The following is a 16,783-nucleotide window of genomic DNA, read 5'->3' as shown; positions in this document are numbered from 1 at the left end:
CTGGACAAAAGACAGATAGTGTTAGCACGACATTTAAGTATCAAAAGAAATAAACAGCATGGTCCTAGACAAAGGACAGATAGGTCAATTAACACGTTTTAGTTTGAGTAGAAGATGCAAACAGTATGCTACACAGCTACTATTCATGAAGTTAATAGTAGGCTAAAGACATGGTTGGAAATCGATAGTCATGTGAGTGTACTGACTTGGGCTGCTTTGTATACAATTATTATTGTTATTATAAATAATTATCGACAAATAAAAATAACTTTACATTATATATTGCAGTAATGTATTACTTCTACACATTATATTACAAAGAAGATGGTGCAATTAGATTGTGAATGACAGTGCTGTGTTTCTGTGCAGACTGTGCAGTCATGTCAGTGGGATCAGATGCACAGTTTCATGCAGTTACCGTTTCGCATCGCATACGCTCCGCCGGGACCGCAAGCGCTACTGAACGAGAACGTGAACGAATCATTTGAACGAGTCTTTGCCGTGAACTGAACGAGACTCGTTCGTTCACCGAAATGAACTGTTTTTCCCATCACTAACCCCTGGCCAACCAGCGTGTTCTGTCTAGTGCCACTGCCACCAGCTCCATAGACAGAACTCCGCCACGAACGCGTGAACCGACACGATCGGTACAACGCCGTATAGCGGGCTATAATGGCCACCCAGGGTATATTTTGACAGACCACCAGCGCGCCTCGTCAAGTGTTCCCACTGACGAGACTCCGCCACGAACGCGTGAACCGGCCTCGCCGGTAATGCGCCGTATAGCGGGTATAATGGCTGCCCCGTTTGTTATGTTTGCAACAGGCCACCAGCGCGCCCCGTCAAGTGTTCCCACTGACGAGACTCCGCCACGAACGCGTGAACCGGCCTCGCCGGTAATACGCCGTATAGCGGGTATAATGGCTGTTTTAAGTGTGTTTAATCAGACCACCAGCGCGCCCCGTCAAGTGTTCCCACTGACGAGACTCCGCCACGAACGCGTGAAACGACCTAGCCGGTGATACGCCGTATAGCAGGCTATTAGTGACTGCACACTTACTCACTTTGTTTGTTTGGACTACACACGAGCGGTGACAGCAACCCCGAGAGGAGCGCCTTGGCACCGGCTCTCTGACTGCACCTTGCCGTGGATTTCAGTGGCTGCCAACCCGTGAGTAGTTTCTACTAAAAATGTGATAATATATTTGTTTTACAAAGATACTGTTTTCCTAACTATGTAACTATTTTCTGCTCCGAAGACCACGCTCTTGACTGCTTGGTGGAGATCAAAAAATCAGTGTAATCACGCACAGCCGGGCCTTATATAGGGCTGGGCGTGCCAGTAGGACTGGTGTGTCTTAAAGAAATATCCACGTTCTATGCGAGGTGGGGTCATTCCCCATACATATGAAATATGTTGGGTGGAGAGATAGTCTCGATACGATAGAGAACATTTAAGGAGTGCTGCATACATCCCTAGGTATGTGCAGGAACCGGTTTATAAATTCATGGTACAGAAAGTACATGACGCGAACATCTGTGCAAAATGCACATGCAACGGCCACGTGAATGGCAATGACGTGTGGTAAAGCACGTTAAGTCACATTTCATAAGACTTTCAGAGGTTCTCTCTCTCTCTCTCTCTCTCTCTCTCTCTCTCTCTCTCTCTCTCTCTCTCTTCCAGGAGATAATAAAACACCTTTCTATCTACTCAGATAACGCCCAATACAAATTCATTAACATTAATATATAATAGTTTTGTTTTAAATGTTCTAGCCTTGACGACCATGCAGTCTTATGCAAACGTTGAAATGTAAATTAGATAGTATTTTATTAAGACAGATAAGTGTGTGTATAGTTTCAATGTACATCATTTATTCATTGTTTTGATATTATTATAATGTTTAGACTGATGATAGGTTATTGGTTTATTATCTATGATCCTAGATTACTGAGTTTATCTTGCTTACTGTAAATCACGTCTGCTAAATGCCAAAATTGTAAATTGTAATTTGGCTTTTGTAATTTACACGGTGTCCTAGTTATTTGTGTTTGTGAAATAGCCTTATTATTAAATAATAGGCTCTTCAATCTGACCAGGATTCAACGGGTTTCCCATATCTAAGTTGAGAACACTATCCATTCTGCTACCACTACTACAGACACTACACTGTGCATTTAGCAAGACTGACTACAGTAATGTTCTAATCAATGTGGAAAGCAAAACATCGGACAGGGATGATCATATTCTTGTCATCTGAACTTTACCCACCAAGTGCAGCCTAGTTATTTCCAACAGCTCAAACAAATCTATAATATCAGATACAGTATAATACCATGTAAACCATCTTAGATTAGATGTAGGCCTATTTGAGGGTGTTCACTCTCCATTCCAACATCTCACCACTCCGACTAGTGGCTTCCGCGTGCGGTTAGGGTTAGGGTTAGGGTTAGGTATAGGGTTCGTCAACGTCGGAAAGGCGACATGTCGGAAAGGAGAAATGCACCCCTATTTGAGAGTGCAGAGGCATGGTCAGGATTCAAACACTTCACTACATCACTGTAAAGCTCTTACACACTACGGCAGGGGTCTTCAACGTTTTCAGGCCAAGGACCCCCTAGCTGAGAGAGAGATGAAGCAGAGACCCCCTCTGTGTTGTATAAAAATGTGTTTCAGATACATTTTTGCAGCTCTTTTTCCCCTCTACACCTATAACTCCAAAAATAGCCGATCTACAAGCTCTCAACGCCTCGCAGTGCGAGGCGTTGTGAGCTTGTAGATCTGCTATTTTCGGCTAATGTTCCCCTCAGAAAAGGAATTCTAGGGTTCAAGTGGTTAATGTAAAAAAACGAAATCCTATCACACAAAGATTTGGTGGACTCCCTAAAGTAGCTCTGAGGACCCCCTAGGGGTCCCGGGTCCCCTGTTGAAGACCCCTGCACTACGGTGCACACTACAAACCACACACAGCATGCAGTGGATAGGAGGGGGGCAAGAGCCCTCATTTCAATGACTGATTGATTGATGTACTTTATTTAGTAAGACATGAGATCATCAGTACATGGAAGTACACATTCACAATACAAGGGCAGATGTGACTAGAAGTCACATCTGCCCTCCAGACAGTTCTCCCCCACAGTGCGACTGCAGTCGCCTCCAATTATCTGGGTAACAATTGATTGATTGATTGATGTACTTTATTTAGTAAGACATGAGAACAGTACATGACAGTACATGGAAGTACAAATTCACAATACAAGGTCTACTAAACTGGAAATCTCATTAAGCACTAAGCTTGTTTAAGATGAGAACCCCATGCACACAAATCATGATGAAAGGGTTAGAAGACAAGACATGACAATTAGCAAGTGGCAGTTGCGGGTTAGCAATGAAATACAAGACAATACAAAAGTAGTAACAACGGTCTAAAATTAGGGGCAAATTAAGGCAGCAATGGAGCTAAGGAGCTACGCCTATAAAACAAAGCAAAATGCAACAGTTAGCCCCCACAATGCATTATAATTATACATCAACAATACATTATAAACAATATACAGAACACTGTAATACCTCAACAGTCAAGGTCTGTGCACCTGGTGCATGGCAGGAGTGGGGCACACTTGCTAGTACACAGGGGCACAATGTGGAGTACACAGGGGGACAATGGCTGGAGTACAAGCCTACAAGTATTTATGTTAGAATGACAATATGAGGGCACAATATATACAGAGGCAACATTACTCCACTTACCTCAGGTTACGTGAGGTTTGGCCCGAACGCCTGGTCTACAAACAGCCTCTTAATTGGCCTTTGATCCTCGACCTCAACACTGAGGCATATAGAAGTGCCCCAACATAGAACCATTAAAAATAAATACAATGGTCTAAACAAATACGTTTAAAAGCAAAACAACAATCCATTGCCTACCTTGCTCAGACAAGCCAATGCATATAGAGAGCCAAGCAGAAATAAATGAATGAGCGCCAGGCTTTATAGGGAAGGGGATAATCAGTGATTACTTACACCTGAGTAATTGCAATTGGGACGTGGACACAGGACCCTCAATGGAGACAGGCAGTGGTGGAACAAGTACTCACATGTTTTACTTAAGTAAAAGTATCAATCCTGCAATGTAGAAATACTCTGTTACAAGTAAAAGTCCAGAAGTATTGGTATCAAAATGTACTTAAAGTACCAAAAGTAGAACATACTCATTGTGCAGAATGTCCCTATTCACAAGTTTTCAAATGTATAAAAATCTTGAAAGTAGACGATCTACAAGCTCACAATGTGCTGCATCGCAACACATTGTGAGCTTGTATCTGGTATTTTCAAATGGCCTAAATGTATATACGGCTGAAGGGGTAAATGTATGTTTTGTAATAATAATCAAGTAACTACTAGTAACTAGTATATATTATATATATAGCAATATTTGACTCTGAGATGTAATGGAGTATAAGTAAAAGTACTGAAACTTGGAAATACTCCAGTAAAGTAAAAAATACCTCACAAATGTACTTAAGTACAGTACTTGAATAAATGTACTGTTTTACACCACTGGAGACAGGTCTCCCTGTTACACATGCCTGCCTGAAGAAGAGCCCCACAGAAATAAAGGATAGACCAGCAAAACTTGGAGGAATTAAAATAAATCTGTTAATCTATGACATCAGTCATCTATGATGATGTCAGTCATCTAGGATGTCAGTAATATACAGTGTGACATACAGTGTATCTATGACGTGTGATTCCATATTTGGGGAAAAGATTTCAGCGCCGATCAGAGTACCTTTGACTTTCTGAGGTTGCTCTGCAGTCTGGGACAGTGCAGTGGGACGGTTGCCCTCGTAGACCGATAACCAACAGCCGCGGTGAATTCATTCGAACGGCTAAACATCATGACGCATCGTTCTGGCTACATAATTCTGTGTAGGAAAACATGAATTTACATCCAGGTGGATCTCTACAAAGCTGCAAGTGAAAAGAGACCATTGTCTGCACGTATGCAAGAAGTTTTGAATGATTTCCTCCACTGTGCAGGTGACAACTACCATAAACAGGTAGCAGACATGGTGTCCAAACACAGACATGAGATTCTTGAACTGAAGAATCCACCTAAAATCAAATGGCAGATAGGCGGGCTGGCGGGGATGATGCTGAGTTGGAGGTTTTGCATGCCTAAAAACTTTAACTGAAGACTAAGAGTGAAACATTTGAGTAAAAATATCAAATATACATGAAGTGTGTGACAGTGTTCCGCAGTCTCTTGTACAATATATCAAATAACAGCAGATATCAAATTATTACATAAAATGCATAAAGTGAATGACCCTGTCATTCATTCACAGGTCATTTGCCAGTGCAAATGAGTGCATGAGAGACTTGCATGGCCATCTAGTAGCCGCTTCGAGTAACAACAGGTTACAGAGATAATTGTCGATCCAGTCAAGAATATCCCAGTGGTTCTCCAATTCTCAAATCTGAAATGTCAAGGACCCCCAAATTGATATGTATTTGGCCACGGACCCCCATCTGAAAATCTTTTGTGCTAGGGACCCCAGAAGAGAAGATTTATGTAAATGTGACAGGGTCAAAAACCAGTGATGAAAATAAATTTTGTACTATTTTATTGATGCGTAAAAACCTGTATAATGCACTGAAAATAACCATCATCTTAAATGTATCCTATGTAATCTCTCACTGAACGTTTTAACCTGGCAATATATTTCCCCACGGTCCCTGAGACACTTGACAATGAACCCCATGATAGGCTGCATGACTTTGACCGTGTGACTCCAGCCAGCCAATGTCCCCAGGTCACGCTGTTGGCAGAGCGAATGGGAGTAGGATAGGGTGTGGTCCACACTGTTCAAAAGTGGGCGCGGGCATTTGGACAGCAGAGAGACAGGCACACAGGGCAGTGTGAAGGTGACAGCCGAGGGAGCAGGTTGTGCACAGGTATAGGAGAGCCACGGAGCAAAGGTGGAGAACAAGGATACAGCGAGACGCACCAAGCCACAAGCAGCGGACGGTGAGCTGAGACGTGCCCGCTTCCAGTGACAAGAAGCCGCAGCGGTAGACGAGAGCGACGGGGAGGAAAAGGAGACGAACCGAACCAAGGAGCAGAGGAGACGGCCAGTGGCGATAACGTTGCGCGCTCTACACACTCATAGCCAGACGTTAAGTCTGGCGTGCGTGTAAGTACCTTCCTATGCAACGTTACCTTTATAAAACCACGGTCCTAAACCTCCCATGTGAAGTTACATTGAACAGATGAACTGGTTCTAGTTTCTATAATTGCAGGCAGCGCATACGAAGAACTGAAGAGGCAGAGATTCCTGGCCTAAACCCCCGATCCATTACACCCATATAAGGACATTCCCCACCTTTTGCATTCAAACCGTGATGAGTATTTAGCACTTTAAATCAGCACCTGTCACTTTACTGGTTCAGTAGAAGTAGGCACTTTATGCTAGATTTATATTTATTTGCTAAATTTGCACAAGCCCTGTGTTTTAAGCCTTGTTGTTGAGTTCCTGTGATTGTGTATTTTAGTTAGTTAGCGGGCGCCATAGGAGGTTGAGGGTTTTAGTGTTTAGTGTTATATTTTTGTTTATGCTTTTCATTGTTTTATGGCTTATAGATGCCGTTGTATTAGGACAATAAAATTAATTACCTTTTTATACAAACCTGTTTCCGTCCAGTTTTCTCCGAGGGATATTTTATAAAGTGTTGTTCTCATTCAAAAGTGTTATACTTACCTGGGTAAACTCGAACCTGTGAATAGCCTAAGAAAGTGTTGCAGAGGACCCTACCTCTTAAACAAAAGGGTGGCGTAGTCTTGCAGTATTTGACAATCATTATTATTCTCACAGTAATTACGCACCCCGCACTTTATTGTGCAACTGATATTTTATTATTGTGAGTTTAATGTGTATTGTTATTTATTTATTTATTGAGAAAGAGTAAAGAGTGCCAGCATTCTAGAAAGAAGTGGCAAGTCACATGTGACAACCTGGCCACCGTCACATAAACAACTAAATTCCAAACATTTTGTATCTAAAAAAAATAATAAAATAATAACAATTTGATATCAAAATAGCAGATGTTCGAGCTTGTAGATCTGCTATTTTTGAATAGCCAATGTACGTACCAATGGATAAAGTGGTTAAAATGATTGTGATGCTATATTAAATAACTTTGCTGGGGACCACCTGGGGGTCCCGTGCTCCACTTTGGGAACCACTACAGTATATCCTATGGGTGAAATGTGCGGCAGGGTTCAGTTAGGGTTTGCCGTTAGCTTTAGAACGTTTTCGGCTGGAAACCGGCATTGAAATTCAGTTGAATTTCACTGCCATTTAAGTTATTTCCAATTTTCTGTACTTTTACTTCTCCACATCTCAGAGGCAAATATTGTACTTTTACTCAATTACAATTGTTTGAAAACTTTGGTTAGTCAATTTGTTGATATAAATTATTAAATTAGCCTATTATAAAACATACATTTACCACTTTAGCCCTATTTTATACCTAGGCTATTTGAAAATAGACGATCTACAAGCTCACAACGCGTCGCATCGCGACACATTGTGAGCTTGTAGATCTGCTATTTTCAAACATTTTACTTTTGTTACCTTTAGTACATTTCTATACCAATACTTTTGTACTTTTACTCAAGTAAATTTAGAATTCCGGACTTTTACTTGTAACAGAGTATACTTCTACATTGCAGTATTGATACTTTTACTTAAGTAAAACATTTGAGTACGTTTTCCACCACTGAGTGTGTGACGTCATTGAAAAACTCTGAGCAGCATATATAAACAAGGTGGTAACACTATTCGTGCTATCTTATTAGATCATGTTTAGTGCACCGCACAATAGCCTCTAACGCTAGTCAGTTAAAACATGGCATCTTCCATTGAGAGCCTGCTGGAGAACATATCTGGTGTTGACAATCCAATCGAGCATTTGCAGAATCTGAAAACGGCCCTTTTGTCCATCCCCGCGAGCGGCCTCAGGGAGGTCGTTCACGGGCAGTGGCTCGACGTGATCTTCTCCCTTTTGTACACGAATGAAAGAGAACAGATCGAGCTGTGTGCGGACATCCTCCATCACATTCTGCCGGCGCTCAGTCCTGTTCACGTGGCCCAGAAGCTCCAGTCGGAGCTGCGGGCCGGTTTGGTCCACCCCGATAAGACGGTCAAGACACTGGCTCTGGCGCAGATGAGCAGGATGGCGGGGGACCCCGAGGCGGCTTCCGAAATCCTGAAGAATCACGACATCCTTCGCGAAGTGATCCGTTGCGTCAGCGGAGAGGAGATATCTGTGGCAAAAGAGGCGGTCGGCTCCCTGTCCAAACTGAGCCGGTCCAAGGCTGGATTAGAAGCGTTGTTCCAGAGCAGCATGCTGAATGATATAAAGGATGTGATGGCTGCAGGCGACATTCCCAGATACAGAGTATATGAGCTGGCGATCAACATCGCATCCGTGTCAGCCATCTCTCTTGGTTATTGTGCCAATATCCTCTCTCAGTTGCTGGAAGAATTGACTGGAGATGACGTATTGATTAGGGCGACAGCCATTGAGATGGTGACCAATTTAGCCCACAGCCAGCCAGGGCGACAGTTTCTCGCGCTGCGTGGCATAATGGACACGTTCTCCAACATGATCCAAGGAGCCGACGCGGACTCATTCTCCTCTCTATACCTGCCCAGCTTGGTGACGTTTTTTGGGACGCTGGCCATAGTGGAAAGGCCCCGGCAGGTATGCGAGCGCTACCCAGCCTTCCAGAATAAGGTGTTTGAGATGGCTCTGGGCCCAGACCCTGCAATGACCGGGGTAGCTCTGGACACTCTGGGGCTGCTCGGATCCAACGTGGAGGGCAAACAAGTCCTGCAGAAAGCAGGAGAGAAGTTCAAGGCGGTGTTGTCTAGAATGAGTCAGCTGGCTGCGACCGGAGCCACGGAGATGAGAGTCCGCTGCTTGGAGTCCATCTCGCGTCTGCTCCGTCTGCGGGCAGAGCAGCAGACGCCGGACCTTTTGGCTCTGACGGAGTCCTGGTTCCGCCTTCTGTCGGACAATCCAATAGATATGATCCTCAGAGTCAGCACGCAACCCTTCCCTGAGCTGAGCTGTGCGGCGCTGAGCGTGTTCACGGCAATCGCTCCTCAGCCTTGGGGTCAACGGTTAATGATCGGTACCCCGGGATTCATGGAGTTTGTCGTAGACCGCACAACGGGAAGAACTAAGGAGGTAAAGGATGCCAAGTTTGAACTGGTGAAGGCGCTCGCGAACTCAACGACAGCAGCGAGTGTCTTAGGCAGCCAGCATTACCTGCATCTGAAGAGCTACCTCAGAGAAGGGCCCTACTATGTTCAGGCTGGGGCTGCAGTCGCCACAGAGGAAGCAGATTGATTCACTGGCAACCCAGCCACAAGAAGCCCAGCATACTGGGTGTTGCAACGTGACCTATTTCCGTGCGCTATTTTCGGTTAAGATATGCTGTAGTGTACAGGGAAGAAAGGATGTGGCCTTTTATAGACCCCCGGGGGGACTCCAGTCAACTGGGGTGTAAGTTTAAGTAAAGGTTTTAGAGTTTTATCACATTATCACATTGGTTTGTTTCTCATACATCACTTACAAATCACTCTGGTGCAGATGGTTATTATAAAGACAAAAATTGCACAGCTTCTCCATTGGTGCAAATGGTATTGACGCTGAACCCGCTATTCTTGTTAAAGATGTTCCAGAATACACAGGAATAGATTTGATTTCATTGAGAGGATGGATGGAATCTATCAAACTCTGGATTTGTAAGAATAAGGGGAAGGACTTATGATTCTAAATATCATCACTGTCAGGCAGAAACCTTGTATCTCCAAATGTCAACATTTTTGTGTACCTTTGTCATTTAATGCTCTAGTTCATCATACAAGAGTGTCAGGCAGTTGTGAAAACAGCAGATCTACAAGCTCACACCGTGTCACATCACGTTCTGACCTTGTAGATCTGCTATTTTTGCTATTTCCTGAAAAGTAACGGTGTTGGACATGAGGTTTCCATCCGACAGCAACAATATCAAAGTCTAACTGTATTATGAGAGTGTGTTGTAAAGGTGAACACCAAGACATCATATCAGTAGTAGCCTATGATGTCAATAATCTCCATATTTGGGCAAGGTTATAGCTCAATCCGACCTCCAATGACTCTACAAAGTTGAATAATTAACAATAATATTTAATAGGTCCCGATCTGACCCCCGTTGACTTCCATTAAAGAAATAAAGCAAAATGATGTTCAAAAACAAAAAGCATGGAGGTACTTCCTTGGCCTATCGGCAGTGTGCGCAAGGAAAGTGTTACGTATCGGTCCAAAGGCTTGTAAGAACCCTCTTCTGGACAGCCCACCCCACAGGGGTCACGTCTTTAAAACCAAGACCAGGAGACCTGGTTCTGCCAGACCCAGAATAGATTCCTAGTATGTAACACATACAACCACCCCTAGTGGTTGAAATCTGAATGGCCGGACTTCGCTTGACGTGTGTGCAGAGGAAAAGAGGAATTCAATTCCGACATCCCCATATATGGACAAAAGAGGGACAGACATTTATGGCCATGTATGGACGAAACAGGGACAAAGCCTCATGTAGGCCGACCCTCTGGGTCTGGCAAAAAAGGTGACGGCAGCAGAGAACTGTTTGATTTAGATTTGCCCAGAGAGCCATGGCTGTGCCAATGAGCAAGCATAGACAGTAGTAAGCAGTACTGTACTGACACACCTAAATCATGATATATTAGCCAAATCTCACGCCTCGCCACTAGTGTCACACATCTCCTAAGTGACAACAATTTTATGTCAGATCTCGCAAACGTTGACTCGAATAAGGAAGAGAGTTTAAGTGACAATTCATATGAATGGCCTGTAGTTTTGCTGTTTTACCCCTGCTGGTGTCAGAAAGAATTTATCTCAACGCAAGCGGATGGGTTTTTGACGAACTTTAGACTTGATTTTCTTACCTTAATAAACATTGTCATAAATACTATATGCTTCCAGTCGCTAGTTTAAAGTCTCCTTTCAATCATCATCGATATTGAAATTCCTGAACAATCGGCTTCATTTACGGTCTGTAGCAACCAATGGCGTCGCTTCGTCCATTCTTTTTATACAGTCTATGGTTACAATGCTGACACAGACAGGTCTTGAATAAAGATAATTTTCTCCTGAGTTTTCCGTTTCTCAATGGATTTGTCATCTAAGAGGGTTATTAAACACATTTAGCAGGGGTGTATTTTTAGGGGCGGGGGAACTTTTTAATGGTTTGATCTACAATGATTACATGGTTTCAGAGCTTATTTTGGTCAAGGAATACATTGGTGTTTATATAATGATTTGACCTATTTTTGACCTTCAAATGCAAGATGGCTGCCAATTATGAGCTCCAAAAGTTTTTTTTTTTTTTTCAAAATTGTCATAGAGTCATCTTGGCTCTAATGAAAGCTCTGCTCATGATGAGTAGAATAATATACAGTCTAAGTACACAGAAGTAATTTTTGAGGTCAATAAAGTTAATGTTTGTGTGTAAACAACAGTTACTGATTTGCGGTTTCCCATTAAATAGTGTAGGCTACTGAGAATATGGTGTCCAGTTCATGCCATCACATTTTCATATAATGAAAAAAAAAGAAATTAGCACTAGCCTAACATAAAATAGTATTCTGTATGCAAAGATAGAAAGGTTAGTTGCTTGAGGTGAATTTAAAGGTGTAGTGAAATGAAAAATATGTTTTTCACACTTTTAGAGCATATCCGTGGTCATCATATGGGCATACCTAACAATAGATGCCAAAAATAATGAAAAAAAAACATTTTTGTGTATTTTTACATCTAAAGTCCCTAAAAAGCCAATCTTAATTACTTCCTGTAAACGAAAACGTGCTGCGTGATGACATAATACAGCCTTCACGAATATAAATGAATCTTGATTACATGCACCTGTTTGATTCCCATAGCTGCACGTTCTTCAAACACAGCTGATTTTAATTACAGAGATACTCCGTTTTGAATCTCATTGAAGATGAGTGTATTACTCATTTTAAACTTCATCTGCACACTAAAATATGTATCTGAAAACATTATAGGTTAGAAATAATCCAGGTAGTAGCAAACGTGCTTCACTGGCCGTCTCTCTCTCACTTGTAAACAAACACTAGCCGTGTGCCAGCACGGCTGAAGTGATTGAGATCCAACGTCCCATAGCCTGAAGGGATGGGACCTTCTGATTGGTTTAGAGTCGTTGAGCCGACGTTTTGGGCTGAACCTTCAAAATAAAATGACCGAAAATGTCACTTCAGTGCGTCTTTAAAGGTCAACTCATTTGTCACCCTTATTTTGTAGTATTGCTCCCAGTGCACTGGGAGCAATACTACAAAACTAACTGCAGACACTGTTTCCTGTCTGGCTAGTTACCTGCCTTGTCTAACCAGTCTTGTGATTTTGTCAGTGTTTCCACCTGTGTCTTCTTAGTCCCCCAGCCTATCCCAGTGATGATTGTCTGTTGAGTTCACCTGTGTCCTGTTATTTAATCCCTGTCTATATAGTCCCTGTGTTTGCACTGTAGGCTTGTTGGTCTGTAGACCTTTGTCATGTGAGGTTGTTGGTCCTTGTTCTTTGTGCTCAAGAGTCTTGGACAGGGGTCCTTGAGGGATTGCAAGGGGTTGCCAGTTAAATGATAGGAACCAAATGGACCCTTACAATTTGTGTCTGTAACTCCGAAGGCGTGCACATGGAACCAAATAGAACCTTAAAGGGATAGTTCACCCCCAAAAGGACTTTATTCCTATCGATTAGTCACCCCATGGAGACTTGAATAAATGGATATTTTTTTGTTTTTGCCACATTCCTAAGCCAATAACGTGATGACCGGCAGCGGTTCCGGTAGGAGACACAAGAGTCTCCTTTGTGTCTCCTACCGGAACCGCTGCCTACCGGTCCGCTGGTCATCAAATTATTGGTTTAGGAATGTGACAAAAACTAAACAATATCCATGAACTGAGAGCAGTCAGTCCGTATTCAGTTTATTAAACCAATTCAGTCACGATCAGTATTTGTTTTGTTTTGGGGTTTGAAAATAGAAAGTTAGGAAGTATGCAACTTAATAGCATTCAAACATATCGTTACTATCGGATGGAAACCTTGTATGTTCAAAACCATCAATGTCTTATGTATAATCGAAAATAGCCGATCTACAAGTGTGTTGTGTGTGAGCTTGTAGATCTGCTATTTTCACTAATTTTATGCAACACTCTTGTATGATGGAGTAGGGCATTCATTTACCAAAAACAAAAAGTTGAAATATGGAGATACAAGTTTTCTGCCCGACAGCAGACGATATCATATCATAAATCATATATCATAAATGTCCTGTATATGTACACTTGGTTCATAGAACTTCATGCTGTACAGAACACACTGTACATTGCACTGTAAGCAACCAGCAGAGAAGATTCCGAAGCTAGTCAGAAATGAATCAGCTTTATTTGTCACATCACAGGTTCACACAGGTGTAAAGAAGTGGGTGGAATGTTTCTTTCTTTTGTGCATGCTCCATCATTTCAGTGTATTTTTTTATTATTTCAAAAGAGTTTTTTGATTTTCAAAATAACAGAAATGTTCAGATCTACAAGTTCATAATGTGTCACATCGTGACGCATATATTTTTGTATGTTTGGGTCCTTTCGGGTCTCGAGCTGAAGGTTTGGGAACCACTGGAGTAGATGATCACAATGACTGACTGACATGTTTGCCTAGACCTGGTCCAAAACGTCAGAAGTTGCTGAACTGTGATCTGCTTTTCATGAAACAAATCTAAATCAGTGGTAATGATCATTAGACTCGGATCATTAGCAATAACCCAACTATCTCCCAGACTCCCTCCCCAGTCAGAGTTCAGAGTTTAAATGAATCTAGAATTATGTGCAGGATATCATTTACATAAAGATGTGAGGGAACTTTAATTGACTACATTTTTTAAAATGTAGTCAATCCTTTCCCTCCCCTGTGCCAACGTTGGCACCCGTGCCTAAGGTTGCCTCCCATGCCTAAGTTGCCTCCCCCTGCTTTACACCTTTCAAGCTCTGCTCAACCGATGCTCATGTGAAAGTTATGGCGTTGGCACAACAGATGTTCAGGAGGCGGAGAAACACACCTTTACTCCACCCACTCACCCATCGAACTGGCACTATTTATACCGTGCCCATTCTACCCAGAAGCCTCTATGCTTTTCGTATTGTACCAAGCTCGCTCGCGCTAGCTAGTACCGCTCTCATAAGCAAAATGAGTTCTATCGACCTTTTCACGTCAGAAGACGAATCCGTCATCCCACCCAGCCAGTCCAGCAACCAGTCTGGACATACCACCACTTCACGCCACACCAGGAGTAGCTTACCTGCCAACCAGCCTCAGAACCGCCGCCACCGCCACTCCATTTCACCCAGCAACTCCGTCTCTTCCGCCTTTTCCAGACAGTCCAGTTTCTCCCGTCGCTCCTCCTTCATCCCACTTTCGGGTCTACCCTCCACCCCAACTCCAGGTCGGTCCCGCACATCTACACACCACCACCCGAACAATCGGGAACAGGAACGGGGCCGAACCTCCAGGAGATCGGACCAACTACAACACAGAGCGGCTCGGAGATCCCCGCCGGCTATCCCCGCTACACCGAGGAGCCAGCGTCGGCAAAACCGCTCGACTCGCTCCCCTGACCGGAGCCACCGAAGCACCCGGACCCCGCAGATGGAAATAGGAGATTGGACCGTGGCGGGTCTACAGCGGCAGCTCCGAAACCGTGGCATCGTTTTCCCCCGTTCTTTGAATAAGGCAGGGTTGTTCCAGCTGTTCGTTACAGAACAAACAACACCGGGGCCTTCTTCAAGCCGGGCGTCACCCGATGACGTCACGCGTCGCACCGCTCCAGCCAGAGCGGCGCCCCCGGATGACGTCACCCACCACCCTAGGGCTGGCCAGGCAGCGCCTGCCCAGATCACCGTCTCCACCAGCCAGCTTGCAACTACTTCCTCCCTACCTGCCACTACTACTGCCACCACCACTACTACATCCTCCCTACCTGCCACTACTACGATGACTACTACTGCCACCACCACTACTACTGCCAATACAATTCCGTTTAATGTTAACCCTGTGCCTGCCACCCACCCTCTAATGTCGTTTTTGTCTGCTTTATCATCCCTTGTCCCGCAGGCTGCACTTTCATCCCCCCCTCCCCCTCACCCATCCCTACATCCACCTCAATCTTCCTCTGTCACTTTTTCTCCAATACCAAGTGCTGTAGTGGCCACACCTGGCACCAGTACAACCCAGGCTACGCCTTTCAATTTCTTTTCCACTCCAGGGCATGCCACCCAGCCAAACATCGCTGCCACTAACAGCGGTGGCATCGCCTCTCTACCACCCTCTTTGCTGTCCTGTCCTCCTCTCAATAACCCCTCCCCCATCCTCCCTTTTCCCTCTCCACAGCCCTACCCGTGGACCCACCACCCAACGCCATTTCCAGGAACCCCCAGCCCATCTCAACATCCCTCCGCAACCAGATCCTCCTAGGTAACGCCGTCGACCTAAGTGCACTCCTTCGCCCCTCCAGCAATAATGAACCCCGCTTTGTGGACTGCGGCGACATATCAATTCAGCTCCGCAGCGCCGGCCCCACACGATCACCCGTCCTCACCGTAGCAGAATTTTGCCTGGCTTTCGGTATCTACCGGGATGTTATCTGCTCCGTCTTCCCAGCCCGCCGCCAAGAACTAGACGACTACCTGGCGGTGGTACTAGACCAGGCCGTTCGATTCGGAGGAACCCTTTACCAGGAATACCACCGCCAATTCGCAGCCACAGCTGCTGCCAGGATCCAGCAATGGAACCTGGCCACCTACTGGGGCCAACTAGATTTGGAGCTGTACTGCCGCCTCTACGCTGGCAGGGCGGCAGTTAATTGCAGCCTCTGCGGGAACCCCGCCCACCCCGCCAGCCTGTGCACCCTAGCCGCTTCCCGGCCATCAACTTCCCGTGCCACCACAGCCAGACCAGCCCCCGGCCCTCCCCCCCACTCCCTCCTTGACCTACCCACTGCGCCTCCCACACCCTCCTCCATATACCCCGCACACAATAAAACAACCGACCGGCGTGGGCGCCCGGTGTTGTTTTGCGGAAAATATATGGTCTGTAACAATTTTAATGATTTAGGTTGCAATTCAAATTCCTGCAAACTGCTGCATGTTTGCAATCACTGCGGCGGCACACACGCCAGGGCTTCCTGCCCCCAACACCCCACCAAACCTTCCCGCCCTAGCTGACATTTAACGCATCTCTCTACTCCCATAAATATTCCCGCCTTGGCTGCCGAACTTTCAAATCACCCAGACCCAGCAACCGTCTGCTTCCTACTAGGAGGCCTCAATTTCGGTTTTTCCCCTGGCCTCATCACCCTCCCCACCGATTCACACCTCTGCCGCAACCTCCAGTCCGCCACCACGGACCCCGACACAGTCACCACCCTGTTGGCCAAGGAAGTGGCCAACGGATTCATGATCGGCCCCTTTTCCACCCCACCATTCCCCGCCTTCCGCATCAGTCCAATCGGTATTGCCACTAGGAAATATTTCGGGAAAAAGAGAGTCATTGTCGACCTTTCCTCCACCCACGGCACTTCCACACCTAGCATTAACAGCCTCATCCCTAGCCAACACTATTCCATGCAATATT

General features: G+C 44.8%; 1 protein-coding gene across 1 annotated transcript; it reads left to right on the top strand.

The window, feature by feature from the left end:
- Nucleotides 1–7,915: 7,915 nt before the first annotated feature.
- Nucleotides 7,916–9,424, top strand: LOC311034921 (26S proteasome non-ATPase regulatory subunit 5-like; the record flags this gene model as incomplete). The annotated part of the gene is made up of 1 exon (XM_084042950.1): nucleotides 7,916–9,424. One exon carries the CDS (start codon nucleotides 7,916–7,918, stop codon nucleotides 9,422–9,424), a length of 1,509 nt encoding a protein of 502 aa, XP_083899076.1.
- Between the last annotated feature and the right edge of the window lie 7,359 nt (nucleotides 9,425–16,783).

This window comes from Gymnoscopelus microlampas (assembly GCF_963454915.1).
Source record: "Gymnoscopelus microlampas genome assembly, chromosome: 19".
Lineage (NCBI taxonomy): Eukaryota > Metazoa > Chordata > Actinopteri > Myctophiformes > Myctophidae > Gymnoscopelus > Gymnoscopelus microlampas.
The sequence above is the reverse complement of the archived record's forward strand: the minus strand, read 5'-3'. Positions and strand labels throughout refer to the sequence as shown.